This window comes from Puntigrus tetrazona, chromosome 18 (assembly GCF_018831695.1).
Source record: "Puntigrus tetrazona isolate hp1 chromosome 18, ASM1883169v1, whole genome shotgun sequence".
Taxonomy (NCBI): domain Eukaryota; kingdom Metazoa; phylum Chordata; class Actinopteri; order Cypriniformes; family Cyprinidae; genus Puntigrus; species Puntigrus tetrazona.
In genome coordinates this window covers 9,322,664-9,340,759 of record NC_056716.1, presented here as the reverse complement: position 1 = coordinate 9,340,759, position 18,096 = coordinate 9,322,664, and the positions used below count along the sequence as shown (strand labels likewise).

Genomic DNA, 18,096 nt, shown 5'->3' with positions numbered 1-18,096 from the left:
TTTTCTTTGGACTTGATAACAACATGTGCTTTAAACAACACTCCAGCAGACATACATTTATCGTAGGTAGTGCATCTTGTTCTCATTATGGTGAGTAATCGTGCTGTGGTACTTGCTAAAATAGTATGGTAGCTATGGTTTTAACTCAAAAAGAGTCAAAGGCATTATTTAGACAAAAAATAAAAACCGCCAATTATAATGTGTCATTTTTATATAACTAACAATATAATTAATTAAATATCAGATCATACAGTGGCCATTCCGACTTTACAATTATCAAGATCAAATTTCCCTTATAGTGATTTATTGTTATTTATTTATTTTTTTACATTCTCTGGGATACATACAGTGCTTCAGCCACCAATCTAACCTAGAAGTCCACAAAGTAGGAGCATGCAGGAGAAAGCACAACAAGAAATTTGGTGGTTGATTGTCAAAATCTATAAGAAAAAGTATTATACAGCAAACATACAATTTTACCAAGGTTGTGTGAAAAAGAAAAAGAAAAACTTAATTTTTGATGAGATTACATTAATGCATTATTGATAAGGATGTAATTTTCCCTCAGGTTTTTAATGTAACGATTTAGTCATACGTGAACAAAACTGCTGGGAAAACATGGACAAGCTGAATGTTGACCATGAACTTTTCAAACTACTGAGCTTTGACTACACATTTTGATTGAGTTGTGTGTTATAAACCATATAGATATAATCTTTAATACTTATTTTTTTCTCAGTATTCTATTTTATCACAATAAATAGTTCTGAAGTAATTGTGGTCGCCGCATTAGTTGCGCACAGATTTTTTTACTCCACGTAAAATAAATGGCATCGTGCTTTGTTGCTCTGAAAGCATTTCCCTACCCCCTGGTCAAGCTTCTTTGACAATGCATTTCATTATTTTAGCTGTGACAGCTTGCTCGCTATCAGTCACCCAAATGGAGGAGGTCAGGGCAGTTGAGGACAAAGGTCACACCACCCACTTTTCAGAGATGAAGATCTTACAGAATGCTTGTGAGGAGTCATAGAGACAAAAGCACATACGTACACACATTTGTTTGACTTCACCTTATGCTTCAGCTTCTTATGAAAACTTCTGTCCAATCAAATGCTCTCTAGATTCAAAGTGCCAGCTCCACACTATAAATAAAAACTAAAACTGCAGCTAAGAGTGGTCACTTGTTCACAGTGTTAGTATTGTCTGTATGGTGAATGGCACGTAGGGATTATAGGAAAAGATTCAGACGGTATAAATATGCTCTTGATTGGGGCAAATGAGGTTTGATTTAATGCACAGTTGGATCAGTCGGTCTTGTATGGAGGTCACATTTTGCGGTTTCTCTTTGTCCTGTTCTTTAGTGTGGTATGTAGCTGTTTGTGCATGTGCAGGATCTGCAGAGTTACAAAGCTTAATGTCTCCCACAAAAAGATTTATTCAATATAAAAGAAAAGGCTGATCCAGACCTGGCTAAAATGGCTTATGAGAACACACCCCCACGTGTGTACATCACGATGTGTTGTAATATTTACATTATGCAGCCCAAATGATCATTCAAGGAAAGAAGGCGTGGTTTCAGTAATACAGTTGATGCAGCGAAGGTAGCGAGATGTGTTGTGTGTTTCTGTGAGAAAGCAAAAGCACTTTATTTGGCTTTCCAAATCCAAAAGAAGATTCCAGTTTGGAATCGTTAAGATTACTTACAAAGGAACAGCACAACCCAGATGTTCAAATTTGTGCAACTCATTTTATGGACGAGTGCTTTGTTAACCTATGAGAATACAAAGAGTTGTGCAAAAGATATTTCTAAAAAAGGGTCATTCTGACTTTGCTCTGACAATCTGGTGCTTCTGAATGAGCAACTGTAACTTATGTGTTGTTATTAGTTTAAGTATTTGCTACAAGTATGGAGCTTTGTTCTTGTGTAGGGCAAACCATTGAAATGAATGGATTTCGTAGCCCAGCGCATCCCACGTCCTTACAGCACGTTGTATGTCTGTGAGTGTAAGACAGGGTCACATCACAGTGGAGTCAATTGGCTTGCATACTACAAATACATACGTGCTTGTCATTTGACTCTTTTCCCCTTTCAAACATAAACTGATGATATAACTAGGGACACTATTAACTCTCTTTACATTTATTTTTAAGGTGAACTCATGATTACAGTGAGGGGTGTTACTAGGGGTGTTATGGTAAGGGGTATTACGTGCTTGTGGTGTTTGGCCAATCACAATGCACTTACCAGAGCAGACTGTACTTGTCGGAAAGATGGTCTTTGTAGAAAATTATGCATTTGAGAGAGGCGGGGCACAGATGAACTTTAATAATGTACAGTATTTTTTTATTTTATATATAATAATGTTTTTTGATCATTAAAGTATGTCATCATATTCTGTTACATCAAATAATGATCTTTAAAATAGCATAATATGACCCCAATAAACAAATGTAAAATTACACAGCCTCAACATGTCACATTTGATAATTTAGTTTTATATTGAATCTTTCAGTAATCTTTTAGACCTTGCCTGTCAAATGAGGCTTTACCAAGCTTAACTGCTCTTGCCAGAGCAGATATAAACAAAACACTAGTGTCCATTTTAAAAAGGGCTTGGGTGCAGCGATTATCTAATGATAAAAACAAAAATAAGTTTTACATTGTCAAAAACAAACAAACAAAAACTTCTAGAAACTAAAACTGAAAACATGCTGATGTTCCTCATTATTGCAGAAAATTGTGAAAAAAAAAATCTAAAAAAAAAAAGCTGTATGACTAATGTGATGTCACTAAAATATCAGATTTTTCACACAATGGGTTAAAAAAACAAAAAAAGAAAACCAAATTAAACCCTGTGGCTCATGACAATGACTTAAGACATGAAATGATCAGTCTGTGCAAGAAGCTAAACAGTATTTACACCTTATTACCTCTGAAACACCACAATGTCCAAAACATTCACAACATCCACCACGTAATAATAAAAAAAGCCCTGCAAGAACTGGCACCTACAGGGGTTTGCTGTAGATGAAGTGCATTGACCTCCGTGTGTGAGCTGTCCATGTCATGTCAAATCAAATCCATCACCTTTGTTATTTCTGTTTGGGTTATTGGGTGGAGGATGTCTGAAGGGGAATTGTGGGTATTGCCATTGACCTCTTAAGACTACAGGTGATAACTCTCTACACACAAGCACACTCATTTTGGCAGATAAAAATGGGTGATGATTTTCCATAGTGTTTTTGCAACTTTTTTTCTTACGTGAAAAGAAGGTAACAAGAATGCTGCTGTAATTAAATTAGACACATTTTTATTGACAAGTATGGGTTTGTGCACTCCGCAGATAATTGATGAGGAAGACACACAGTTTATGACAAACTGCCCCCCAGCAGTGACAGAGAGCACCCCACGCAGAAGGACGAGGATACAGGTGTTTTGGACGGCGCCCCCATCAGGCAGTGGCTGTGTACTGTTGAAGTAAGTGTCATAACTATCCTCACCTCATGAAGTTGTGTTTAGGGTGGTAATTTAGGGTGAACCCATGGATCTATGGTTATTATTGTAATAGAACAAACTGCTTTTCTTAAAACAATGTTTAAATTGTCAATCATTTGGTACGCTAGTTTCCTTATCTTAGAGTACGGCAGTCTTCCCGATTAAACATACTTGACTCAGCTCGTTAGCTTAGAATAAACTAAATATGTGCATTTGGCATTCAAAATGTGCAGTGTTGGATGTCCTCCAAGATCAGGATTGAGAAATATGATATGACGAGCTCAAATATTTATGCAAAAATAATAAAATCTGTGAAAATGCATGCGTGCTGTATAAAGACACAATAATTTTTTAAACCGGCTTTGTCCATAGTGTGATGAGGCACCAGATGTAGTGAGATCCATTTGCAGTTTTTTTATTTAGAATAGTCATTGCAGGCACGGTCAAACTTGGGCAAAAAGAGCAATGGAGGCAAGAACAGAGTAAACAGAGATGGGCTAGAGTAAGATTGATCTCTCCCTGGTATGCAAAATTAAGTCAGAATGTAAACTAGTACTAGGGTGACGCTTCCCACTGGTAGTTCAAAAAGGATGTAGCAGGAGCATCTACTATGACAGGCAGGTGACGCTGGGGTCTATCATGTGGTCGGGGGATGGTCTATCTGGGTTTGTTCAATGAAATTTCTTTGTGAGGCCAGGGTCCAGGATATATCCAGCACTGACCAAGGAGTGGTCCTCAGGCCCAAATTCCTTCCAATCGACCATATATTGGAGTAAGTTGCCTCGGCGTCTAGAGTTGAGTAGCTCCTGAACTTGAGCTCAGTAAACCTCCTCGCTGTTGAAAATGATGGGTCAAGTGATCTAGCTCTCTCTTCGGGCTCTCTTCCCAGACCACCAGCTGGTTTTAGCAATGAGAAGCAATGAAAAGTATATGCGGTAGTTAGACGGAAATTCTAATCAAAATTATAAATGTGTAACAGGGGAGTCTGATGTCTCTGGAGGACAGCCACTGCAACTGGCAGGTGAATAATCGGGACTGGGGTGTTAATTGGACAGTGTTAATTGGCCTGTAGTTTCTGGCATCGAATGTCACACTGTAAGTATGTGTGAGTCTAGCCCAATACCTCCTTGCTCCATTGTAGCCAATCAGTCACAGAAGGTAGGTCAGTGGGTTTGCCTGACCAAGGGAAAAGTCGGGGTTAGAATCCTAAGATGCATTTAAAAGGAGTTAGGCCAGTGGAAGACTTCAGCAGGGAGTTCTTGCATACTCTGCCCAAAACAGGTATTGACTCCACTCCGTGGGTTTCTGATGGCAGTATGAGCTTCCTGGTTCAGTTGTTCGGTTTGGCTGTTGGCAGAATGCTGACAAAATCCGGGAGGTGAAATGTGGCCCTCTATTGGAAACAATGTCCTTTGGTAGTCTGTAGAACCGAAACACATGGTTAAAGAGAAGTTTTGCAGGACGTGGGGAGTTTGGAATCAAGTCTTGGAATCAAGTTTGGCAAGTCTTAGAGAAACAACGATAGTGAGAATGGTGGTGTTTCCCTGTGAATTAGGCAGATCAGCAATGAAATCAAGGACTATGTGGGACCAGAGCCAGTGTGGAGTTGGTAGGAAATGATGTAAGCCAGCACTAGGAGTGTCTAGGAGTTTTGGATGTGCTGCAGGTTACACAGTTCTGCACATATTTGATTATGTGGCGAATTGGGTTTGCCAATGGCATAATGAGGTATTCATATTTTCCATTTATCACCATCAAGGATGCGAATTAAGATTGTAAGCATTGTGTAGATGCTAGACTTGGTGTGGTTCTTGGCTTGACAAAGTTATTCTAGGACAGCTGGAACTAGGGACAATGGATAACGGAATTTAACAGGAACACCCTTTGGATGAAGAATAAGCCTGCAGATACTGGGGATGTAAAAGGCCTGATTAACCCTTTTGCCAGTTCCTCCTCAATATACAATTTCATAGCCTCCGATATTGATTGTGAAAGGGGAAATACCCTTCCTTTAGCAGGTGTTGTACCTGGCATTAGGTTGATGGTACAGTGAGTTAGGCAGTGTAATGGGAGTTGTGAAGGCCTCTTTTTACTGAATGCCTTGTGGAGGTCGGAACATTCAGGGGGAAGCATGAGTTAATTCAGGCCAGTTTGGGCTAATGGATCTGGTTCAGGCTGAATGTGTGGAATTTTGGAGAGGCAGCGATTCTGACAACTGGTGTCCCATCGTAAAATCTGTCCAAGCCTCCAAGAGATCTGGGGATTATGACTTTGCGGCCATGGCAGGCTGAAGATGATATCTTGATGGGATGAGTGAATGGTGTAAAACTGAATGCTCTCCTTATGCAGATTGCCAACTCAGAGTTGGATCTGCTATGACAGGGTGTTTTGAGACACAAACTTAGAAGGCATAAAATTATCTGGGGTTAAAACTTGCATTGGCTGCTGAAAAAAGTGAGGCAAAGCGAGAAAAATAAGGATAAAGAATAAGAATAAGAATAAGGATAAGAATAAACACAGGGAAAAAAACATAAATCAAGACTTTGCAGAGATTGAACGTGTATGACTGCCTTAAATGTGTGTATATATGGGCACAGTAATGGGGTGCAGATGAGATTGATCAGTCCCAGGTGTGCGACACAATGGGAAATGAAGTCTGAATGTAAACTAATACTCAGGTAGTGGGAACCTCTATGGTGACACATAGAATACTGAGAAGGAAGTGTTTATCTTTGGTGGAAACCTATATGTCAAAAGATATTTTTATTCAACCTTTTCTTTTATTTCATAACATAATATTTTAACATACTTGTATCTTCTTTTTATTAACTCTGAGTCAATAGGATTGGTTTTATAATCAGTCTTAGACTGCGTAGACACTCTTAGTCAGTCTATACAAAATTAGACAGTGCAGATCATCTTTGGACGTTAATGACAGGGTACAGGTATGTAGGCAGGAAGTTGACAGAACATGGAGAGATTATGACTGTTCCATGATTCACTTGTTTTTCAGATGGAATGCTTTTCTAAAAATAAGTTTTCTCATAACAATTTATAGCTTGTTGTTTGTAATGGAGGAGCTCGAGACTAAGTTTCAGCTCAAAGTTCTTCCTCTGGACATGAACTATGAAAAGAAAAAAGTGTGTGTGTGTGTGTGTGTGTTTCAGTGGTTGGCAAATAAAAAATGCAGTATGAGAAAAGACAGGCGGAGTGCAGAGGACATGAAAAAGTGCAATATCAAAAAATGTAAGACATGGAAGCATCAAACCAGCATGAGCGATGGAGAGGGCGCGCTTGAGGCAGACAGGAGATGGAGAGGTGGGGAGCAGGGCAGAAGAGGTGGAGAGTGGGTAATGAGTAGAGATCCATGGCGAGGTTGCTGAACTCAGAGCTTTGCCGTGAGTGAATTCTAGAGGGGATGCTGAGAGCAGAAATGCTCTATGAAATCAAAACTTTTTCTTTCTCCTATTTACTCCAAACAGTCTTGCAAGTAAAAGCAAAAATTTAAAAAGAGCGAGAAACTTTCTGTGGTCTGTCAGATTGTTTCTTCATGCCCTCCAGACTTCCCATGTAGCTGAGATCTCATGATTAAAAACGTGATCCAAAAGGAGAGACAAGTGAACTTGCAGTGCCGCTGGGTAAAATGTCACCTCTTTATGACATTTGCCTCTCTGGAATGCTTGATTCACAGCTGTGGACAAATATTCGTGTCTAACGATTGCTAAGCTGTATGAAATGAGCAAAAACAATGACACCAATCAACATAAATCTTTGAGATATATAGATCTTTGAGCACTGAATTCATCAGTAATGGTGCTTACGTGATTAGTGATTCATAAAATCACGTGAAACCATATTTTTCATTTATTTTTGCAATATGGCACATTAGTAAAATGTGGCATACTGCAGAAGAATAATGGGCTCAAAATGTTGTTTTATGATATTAAGGGTGCTTTCACACACTTTTGCTTGGTCTGAACCAGAGTTTGATTGCTTCCCCTTTGGTTTTGTTTTCAAAGCATCATCATATAAGCATTTGCGTCTATCAAATGCACTGCATTCAGGACTTAATTTCTGCTGGAGGCAAGCAGAAATGAAGTATACATTTATCCCTCTGCTTACAGCGTATCAGCCTCACTTTTTAGGAGCGTAAAAGCACTCACACACACACACACACACAAAAATACTGGTTTTCATGTTTAATGGTGATATTTGGTGCCCATATCACAGAGAGTACCAGGTATTATACAATATGATATTGATTCTCATACCCGTCAATACAATACCTGTCGATACTCCAAACAATGAAATGATATAGTTCAATTCAGGAGTATATTGATTGATTTATTGATATTATGATTACGATATTTATGTCTTTCCACATATTGGGACATTCACAACACAAAATAGATCTATAAAGAACAATGCAAAAACTTACTTTCAAAAGCTTACTTCCATGATATTAGCTGCAAACCACACCAGTGATTACATAAACTGCACCCCAGACCACCATATTTAAGCAAACTTGGCACAGATTGCAAGAACTCATTCAGTTAATAAAAAATAAAAAAATAAAATATGCCTGATATAATGATCATAGTGCGACTCGAGGTCACCATTTCAATTTGCAAGTAGCATGTATCTTGTGTGTCCCATAATCAGATTTCAAAGGGATGGTCTCTGATTTTGTAACTGCAAACATCAGCACAAAATAAAGTGTTATTAAGTAAAATAAGGAAAATAAAGAAAGCTTTAGATTTTGGAATCCATTTAAAAAGAACACATCTATCTTAAAACACGTCAGCAAATGTCTTTATTTGCTTTCCATTTGATATCAGTTGCAGGCTTTGAGAAACAAATTTCATTTGCGATTTCTCTTTCCTATGGGTACTACTTACAATAAAAAGATGACTGTGGAGAGTCTGTAAAATCAGCTAATGCCCTTACTTGGACTGGTGCACAAACAACATAAATAAAAGCAATTTCTGTTTGTGCTGTCCTCAAAAGCTGATTTTTCCCATAAAGATGTGTGAAGAGAAAGAAAGGAGAAAAAAGCATTTCACTGAATAAAATATAGATGGTTTGTAGGCAGGTGGAGGCTCATTAAAGACCTTGTGCTACAAGCAATTTTGCTAAAAGCCAAGACGAATAATCTAGTTTAATGGCCACAAGGTTAAATAATTATAGTATAATTATAGCCTATGCCATCGTTTTTTTTTTCAGGTTCCCAGTGTTTATATATATATATATACGTAACCTGCATACTGTTTTTCAGTGGCACAAATCTCACTGGCGGTGGTTTTCTGGGTTGGTGCAGGCCCTTGAATTTGCATTATGTAGCCTTGAGCACTGGCCTGAGAAGATCTCTCTCTCGCACACACATTGGAAGAGAGGCGATTAGCATCAGCTGTGTAAAAGCAGGAAAGTGAGTCTGCCCTTAATAACATCTCATTGATAGAATTTAAATTGGATGTTAAATAACCATTACCGCGGCTGATTGCCTGGCCGGCCCTGGAAAGTGAGGAGGCTTTCTGCCAAAGCCGCTCTTCTTCAGATATGTGAAATTGGGGTGAGATTGAATTAGAGCATGGACAATTAGAGTAGTACCATCAGTACCTTAACATAAAAGGGGGTGTGGGTAGATTTGAGTGTTTTAGAGTCTTTCTGTGTCCCTTTCATTGCACGTATGGTCCGTTGACCCGTGTGTGTCACACACCATCCTTTAGAGTGAACATTCCTGATGGTGAATAGTGTGTGAATCAGTGGGTTGAATGCTGCCTGTGGAAGAGGGGAAGCTAGAGTGAGATAAGTGCCTCAACTCGCTGCTGTCTGCCTCAAAAGCTATCAAAAATAAACAGATAAAAAGAACGAAGCAGTAAATAGAAAGGCTGTCAGTTTGCTCCTCACATCATCAAAGATAATGTGGGTGAAGGAGGAGTAACTGGGGTCATGGCCAACCGTAGCATGAATCAATTCAATTAGACAACTGAAATAACATCACCCGACCGGGAAAAACTCAAAAAACAATGCCTCTGTTTTCCCTCTTCCTTTCATTATCTCTTTAAAAATGGCATGAAATTAAATAGGAGTTTTGGAGTTTCTTGTTCATGTCTGTTAGCTTTGAGGTTGTGTACAGTGTGTTCAGAAAGCTTTTAGACTCCTTTATTGTTTCACATTTGTAGACTTATGTTAAATATTATAATATCATAAATGATGTATATGAAAGGAATGAAACATTATTCATACTCGGCACATTTGGCATTTATAGCCTTTTTGGGTATTATGAGACAAGTTTGCACACCTGGAGTTGGAGACTTTCTACTTTTCTCTCTAGCAGATCCTCCCAAGCTCTGTTAGGTTTCATGGGGACAATTGGTGGACAGCCCTTTTCTCCTCTCCAGAGATGTTCTCTAGCTGGGTCACTCAGGGAATTTCACAGTCCATGAGCCTTTTAACAGTTATCACTGTTGTCTTGGCTGTGTGCTTAGAGTCATTTGTCAAACCAAATGATGTTACAGATTTTTTATTTATACTTTGAGCCACCATAAAGCCTGGTTGAGTGTTGTAGTGACAGCTGAACTTCTGAAAGTACTTTCAATCTCAACACCATATCTGGAGCTCGACTAGAGGGACCATGTTTTATGCGGTTACCAGGTCAAAGAAGAGTACTGGTTTTCCAAACTTTCTCCATTTAAGAAATATAGAGGCTTCTATGCTCTTGAGAACCCTTTGAATACATGGATTTTTATTTATTTATTTATTTTTTCATAGCTTTGTAGCTTCTAAGATTTGTGTATCCTGGCACCATGGCTGTCACTTGGATACAGACCTGAGTGTGGATTGTCGAACTTGGTGCAATTTAAGATCTTCAAACTAGAAATAAGAAATGATTTTGCAAGATAGGATAAGAATCCCATATCAAGTTAAGATTTGTTTGTGTAAAAATGCTGAAAAATCCTAACTTAACATATCATATCTTGAGTTAAATCCAAAGATAAGAAACATTCTGTAGTATGCCCCTTGGTATACTTGGTATACTTCTTGCTTAAGAACAGCTCCTAAAGTTTTTGATATTTTTCATATTTCAATGTGGTTCTCAGTTCACATTGAGAATAATGCATTTTTTCAGTTACTTTAAATTGACTTACATTTTAAGAGAGCATTTGTACCTTTTATAAAGCCATTTTTTCTAAAAGTGTGCACATCTTTTCAGTCTAAGTCTTAAATTTATTCACTGAATTAGAATAATAAGACATTGGGCTGTTCCAAGCAAGTGAAATCAGTGGCATTTTGACCCATTGTTTGGTGCAGAACATGAATGCATTTAACCTGGGAGTGAACCGAATCATTTAAATAGTTGATTCATTCCGGAACAAAACACTGTCTTTTTCCTCAGAGATGGAAAACAGTGTTGTGGCTGTGTTTGGAATTATTTTTGTTGTCAAAATAGAGCAAAAAACAGGCAATATGGTATAAAAAATATAATGAACTTGTTTACTACAAAAAAAAATGAATTATGTGATCTGAATACTTTATGAATGCATTGTATTCTGTACAGAATGCACTATAATTTGCATTAGATAAACTTTAGAATCCAAGACATCTCCTGCTTGAGCCCTCTGTTGTTCCATTTGAAATGGTATTTCATGCTGTGGATATACACATTTGCACGCAAACACTATATCTCAGCTTTGTTAACTGCAATGGAAGTGATCTAGTTTTGTCGTGTTGCATTGCATCACTCAATAGCAGCGAAAACACATTGTCTCATGTAGACTGGCAGCTTCGGTCTCGGGGGGCTCTGTCCTGCAGAATTGATCACTAACTCTAGTCACACCTGCCTTTAATTTTGACTTTGGGCGTGTTGATAATTAAAGTAATCTGTAATATTACTTTAGATCATGAGTAATCTGAATCTAGTTCTGATTAATCACACATCAATTTTAGTTGAGAATATGCCTCTCAAAAGATTGTTTAAAAAAAACTTATTGTGTTAGATGGGTAAAACATTAAATAGACATTACATAAATAAGCTTTAGAAAGAAATATTTTGACTGAACTTAAATAATGAGAAGATTTATTTATTTTTTTTTTTAAATTTGAAATTTTTAAAACCAGCAGGTGGCAGCTAGTGTTGGTGAGTGAGTCATTTAGAAATTCATTCAACCAACTCCTTCAAACGGATGATTACTTTTCACATTTTATAAGGTGTTGCATCTGAAAAACTGTGACAAAAAAAGATGATCCAAAGGAATAAATGATGTCTAAAAAATGTGACTTGAGCTGGCAAGATGAGTTGGTAAATCTTGAGCTATAGTTCTGATTGAATTTCAGATTTTCAAAAAAATTTGCTAACTATTAATCAAACATTCCAAATTATCTTTATTTGTACGTTGTAGAATGTTTTTTTTCTCTGCTTGCTTTTTGCACTGACTAACATCTGAAGCACCCAGATAAAAGATACTTATGCCAGTGCCTATCTCTGTTATGTCTTAAGTGAATGCTTGGGGAACTGCTAGAGAATAACAATAAAGTGTAACTTTATATTAGGCCAGGCATGGCAAGTTATATAGCACATTTCATACTTAGTGGTAATTCAAAGTGCTTTACATAAAAGGAAGTAAAATCGTCATTAAAATAACATTACAACAGTAAAAAACAAGGAATTTAAAAAATATTTAATAAAATGTAGAATTATACACTTGAAATACAGTGCAGTCAGTTTGGACGTAGCGCAGTGATCATTTAACAAATGCACAGCCAAACAGATTAAAATTTTATGTTTTATCAAATTTCTAAGTGACTCGATCCTAATGACCTGAGTGCTCTGTTAGGTTATATTCAGTGAGCATATCTGCAATGTGTTTAGGTCCTATGCCATTGAGTGAGTTATAAATGAATAAAAGTACTTTAAAAATCAATCCTCAGTGACATTCTGGATGAGCTGCAGCTGTCTAATGGTTTTCTTAGGAAGACTGGTGAGGAGACTGTTACAGTAATCCACCCTGCTGGTAATAAAGGCATGAACAAGTTTCTTCACGTCTTGATTGGAAACAAAACATCTAATTCTTGCAACGTTTTGAGATAATAGCTTGCTGATTTACTTACTGCTTTGGCATGACTATTGAACCTAACGTCTGTCTCCAGAATCACACCAAGATTCTTGACATGATTTTCAGTTGTTTGACCCCCTAGAGACAAGGTACGCATTCACCTTGAGAACTTCATCTTTGTTTTCAAAAGCAATGATTTCGGTTTTCTCCTTGTTTACCTGAATAAAATTCTGGCACATCCAGCAGTTAATTTCATCAATGCATTGGCAGAGGGAGTCAAAGTGGCTATAGTTTGGAGATAAGACTAGTTAAATCTGGGTATCATCAGCATAGCTGTGATAGGCCATTTTGTTTTTTCTCATTATCTGACTTACATTATCTGGGATCGTATACAGGTTAAATAGGAGCAGTGCAAGAATTGAGCCTTGTGGGACTCTGCATGTCATGCACATCCACTTAAGACTTATTTCAAGCTTTGTCTTCCAACAACTGTCTTTTCATACTCTGAACTACTGTTGATTTTCTCCATGGTGATTTCTGTCTGCTATTTTTCTTTCAGAATTTCACTGGAGCAATTTCATCAATTACATTCTTAACCTTTAAGTTAAAGGAATCAAGTGCTTGGTGTCAAAGATATTGCCTCCATAAATGGCACACTGGTGTTTTTGTTAATGTATCTTTTTCTGACAGAGACATCCTTAATAACAATACAGACAATGTTTAGACCTCTACATCTGGGTTCATGCACATGCTCAATCAGGTAAAAGTGTTCAGAACACTTATAATTTCTTCCTAGTAATTTTGATTTCTACATGATCTGTATGAATATTGCAATCCCCTGCAATATCAAAATGATCGAACTCTGAGTAAATTATTAATAGCAGTTCTGTGAGCTTGTTTTGGAGGTCTGTAAATAATTATTTTAAATGTTCTGCGCACCTTTGAGCACAATCCCTAAATATTTAAAAGACAAGTATTGACCAAATTCCACTTCCTTACATTGATAGACATCTTTAAATGACTTGAGACTTTCTAACACAAAACAGAAATGGATAAAGCTGCAGGCACACTGGGTTCCCGCTTTATCTGTAAACATTTTTTAATGTTGTTGCTATAATAGCAGGGGATTGACACACATCACTGAGAACTGCTATCAATTGTTTTTCATTCACCCACATCACATAAAGGAGGGTTTGGGCCCTGGCACTGTGGCATCAGAGCTCTCACTGGAGGAGGAGGGCGAGTTGGGTTGTGGAGCCCACCGTTTTTTAGTTGGTATCTGGGGGGCTTGCAGCGAAAGAGTGTTTGGTCCCTGCATACACTAGTTTCTCCATTTTTTGTGAGAAGCTTAGAAGTGGAGATGCTGAAGAGAGGGATAATGTGTCTGGGGAGATGGGCTCTGGGTCTGGAGTTTCCAGTGGCTGTAGTATGTTGTTCCTGGCTTTCCTGGCTGTTTTTCATCTTTGGGTGCTGAGTCTTGGAGCTGTTGTGATATCACACAGTCTGTCTGTGATGAGCTCTTTGGGCAAGGCTCAGCTGTGATGTCCATGATCAGTGCTTGTTGTGGCTGCTAGGTCTTATCTGTGTCCTTGTGGGATGTGTCAACCACATGATGACTCGAGAGCTAATATGTCCAGTGGTCACTCATACTCTGTCCAGGTGTCTGTTTGCCATTCAGGTTGAGTGAATTGGCACATGCTGCTGAAGGATGATGGATGGAAAAGTGGATATTGTCCTTTAGCACTCTTGCACCAGGTTTGTTTGGGTGGAGACCATCCAGCTTAAACAGTTTTCTATGGCCTCAGAAAAGATTGAAGTTGTCAATGAAATTGACCCCTTTCATGCTGCAGGTTCTTTGTAGCCATGTGTTCATCCCAAACAAGAGTGAAAATATGTTAGTTCCTCTTGCTGGAAGTGGTCTACTGATGAACAAACTTTGAACGAAAGAGTTCGTTGAAATCCTTCAAGGAGTTCCAACTGCTCTATCCCAATATCATTTATTCCTACATGGATGATGATTCGATTTGCAGTCTTGTGCTTCATTAGAATGTTCTGAAGTTGCTTGTTCACATCAGAGATGGTTTCTTGAGGAAAGTGGCATGTGGTTGTCCTGCTACTGATGTTTCTGATAATAGAGTCAGCCACTATCAGAGTCTTAGGCTCTGCTGTGCTCTGAGCTTAATGCCGCTGTCTGCTCGATCTTAAACACCTGTTAGGACTCGCTGGCTATATGCTGATGGGGTCAGTGATAATGATCTGCTGTGTGTTGGGTTGGTGACCTTTCACAATTTTACCTAAAAACGGTACTGGAACTCAATGGTACCTTTTTTGCTACTTTACTCTGTGTTATAACAAAAACATTTATTTAAAAAATCCAAAACTCTCAATTTCAACATTTTTAACATTAGGGCCCTAGAAATGTGTATGTGTTTTATTTATTTATTTATTTTTCTGATAATCAAATTGAGACATGAAACATTTTTTTTTTATCAAATGATAATTAAACCCCTTGGATTTTTTTTGGAAAACAAACAGTAGTTAACTTTTAATAAATAGTAGAAAAATAAATATGTAAATATTCCGTAAAAATAATAATTGTATTTTCTCTACAAATAAATGGTTAATGTGGTTCAATTTGACAGTGAATGGAATATTTAAAGGCATACATTATACTCTACAAATTTTGACAGGTTTCTGTGAAGTTCAATCAATCATTTTCAATCATTTTTATTTATATAGTGCTTTTAACAACACAGGTTGTATCAAAGCACTGGACAGTATAAAGTAGAAGAAAACAATGATAGGGATGTACTGTATAATGACGAGATTTGTTATTAAATTTGTTTTATTAAAAATTTGTTATTAAATGCAGAGATGGTCTCTGTAATCAATTCGACGATAATCTCTAGAAGTTAAGTGTCCCCAGCAAAGCAAGCCAGAGGCAACAGCGGCAAGGAACCAAAACCCCATCCATACAGAATGGAGAAAAAAAATCCTTGGGAGAAACTAGATTCAGTTGGGGCCAGTTCTCCTCTGGCTGGACGCCCAGCACTTAACCTCTAGTTCAATTTTACATGCAGCTGTGTCAGATAGTGTAAATGAGTGTGTGTGTGCATCAGGATCTGGTGATCTGTCCACAGTGCGCAACTAGGTGTTCTGGTCTCTGGGTGCTGGTCCACCATCTAGTCTGGGTACAAACTGAGAAACAGAATAACAAAAAAAAAAAACAATAATATTATTATTGTATAATATTAATATTAGCATAGATGCCATTCTTTTTACAATGTCACAAGAACATGGTGTTTTATGAGGAGCACTCCCAGTTCCAGCTGATTTAATTAATGCAGCCTAAAAATCCTTTAACGGATTTGAATAATAAAAGTGTATTAGAGTGTTATGTGTAGGCTAGGTTAAAAAGATGTGTCTTTAATCTAGATTCAGTTTCAGATTCAATCTAGTTAGGGAGATTGTTCCAGAGTTTGGGTGCTAGATAGGAAAAGGATCTGCCACCCGCAGTCGATTTTGATATTCTAGGTATTATAAAATGGCCAGAGTTTTGAGAACGCAGCAGACGTGCAGGACTATAATGTGATGCGTTCAAGTATTAAGGAGCTAAACCTTTCAGGGCTTTAAAGGTAATTAATAAGATTGTAAAATCGTTCCGATGTTCGATAGGGAGCCAGTGCAGTGCACTGTGCTGAAATGTATAGCTGAATATCATCAGCATAGCAGTGAAAGCTAACATCATGTCTCCTGATAATATCTCCCAGAGGTAACATGTATAGGTTGAAAAGTAACGGTCCTAGCACTGAGCCTTGGGGAACTCCATATTTCACTTGTGAGCAATATGATATCTCCTCATATACTGCTACAAATTGATGGTCAGATATGAATTGAACCATGGTAAGGCGCTTCCACTAATGCCAACATAGTTTTCTAGTCTCTTCAAGAGAATTTTGTGATCAATAGTATCGAAAACTGTGCTAAGATACTGTGAAAACTGTGCTAATAGCACCAATAACAATATACAACCATGATCAGATGATAGAAGCAGGTCAGTAGTAACTAATGAGAGTCTCAGTACTATGGTACGGTCTAAATCCTGATTGGAAATCCTCGCAGATACCATTTTTCTCTAAGAATGAATATAGTTGTGAGGATACTACCTTTTCTAATATCTTTGGCAGAAAAGGGAGATTAGAGATTGGTCTGTAATTTAAGTCTTTGGGGTCAAGATGTGGTTTCTTAATGATAGGCTTAACTACAGCCAGTTTGAAGGTTCTGGGAACATATCCTAATGACTTCTGGAAGCAGACCTTTTAATAGTTTAGATGGAATACGGTCTAACATACATGTTGCTGGCTTAGATGATTTAACAAGTTTGATGTGAAACTGTAGCTGATAGCTGCATAGTTACAATTTTATTCCTGATATTATCAATCTTAGAAGTAAAGTAATTCATGGAGTCATTACTGCTGTACTCCTGGGGAATGTTGGCACCTGTTGACATTTAAATTTTTTGTTAATTTAGTCACTGTATTGAATAAATACCAGGGGTTGTGTTTGTTTTCTTCTAAAACAAATGAAAAATAATCAGATCTAGCAGTTTTTAATGCTTTTCTATATGACAGGATACTCTCCCGCCAGGCAATACGAAATACTTCTAATTTTGTTTTTCTCCACCTGCGCTCCATTTTCCGGGCTGCTCTCTTTAGGGTGCAAGTGTTTTCATTATACCATGGAGTCAGATTGTTTTCTTTCATCTTTCTTAAGTGTAAAGGAGCAACTGTATCTAAAGTGCTAGAAAAAGAGAGTTCATAGTTTCTGTTATATTATCAAATTTTTGTGTTGTATCGGATGTGCTAAGGAATTGAGATCAGGAAGTCAGGAAGATTACTTTGGAAGCATTCTTTTGTGGTGGAAGCGATGGTTCTACCATACTTGTAATAATGTGCAGAATTTACAGGTTTAGCTATACAGAGTTCACAAAAGACTAGATAGTTATCTGAAATATCATGACTTTGCTGCTGAATTTCAACCATATTAACAACCATTCCATGTGACAGTATTAGATCTAGAGTATGATTTGGACAATGAATAGGTCCTGAGACGTGTTGTCTAACCCCAACAGAGTTCAGAATGTCTAAGAAAGCTAATCCTAATGCATCTTTTTTCATTATCAACATGGATATTAAAATCACCAACAATTAAGACTTTATCTGCAGTCAGTACTAACTCAGTTAGAAAATCATCAAATTCTTTAATGAAATCTGTGCTGTGCCCTGGTGGCCTGTATACAGTAACCAGTACAAACATGACATGGGATTTCTCACTAGCACATGATTCTATAGATAATGTTATATGCAGCACCAAAACTTTAAATGAGTTATACTTAAAGACTGCCCTCTGAGAAGTACTAAGAATATTGTTATAAATTGTAGCAACACCTCCCCCTTTTTGTGGAAAGGGATCTAATATTCAGCAAGCCAAGTTTTATCATTTGCTTTTTGCATTATAAATAGTTTTTATTTGTTGAACATTAATTGA

The 18,096-nt window shown here is 37.5% G+C and overlaps 1 protein-coding gene across 1 annotated transcript in view; it reads left to right on the top strand.

Annotated features, from left to right (window-relative positions):
* spon1a (spondin 1a) overlaps positions 1–18,096 on the top strand; it is a 108,299-nt gene that overhangs the window by 7,799 nt on the left and 82,404 nt on the right. Inside the window, 1 exon segment of the mRNA XM_043264165.1 lies at positions 3,345–3,478. Within this exon segment, the coding sequence (XP_043120100.1) occupies positions 3,345–3,478 (134 nt within the window).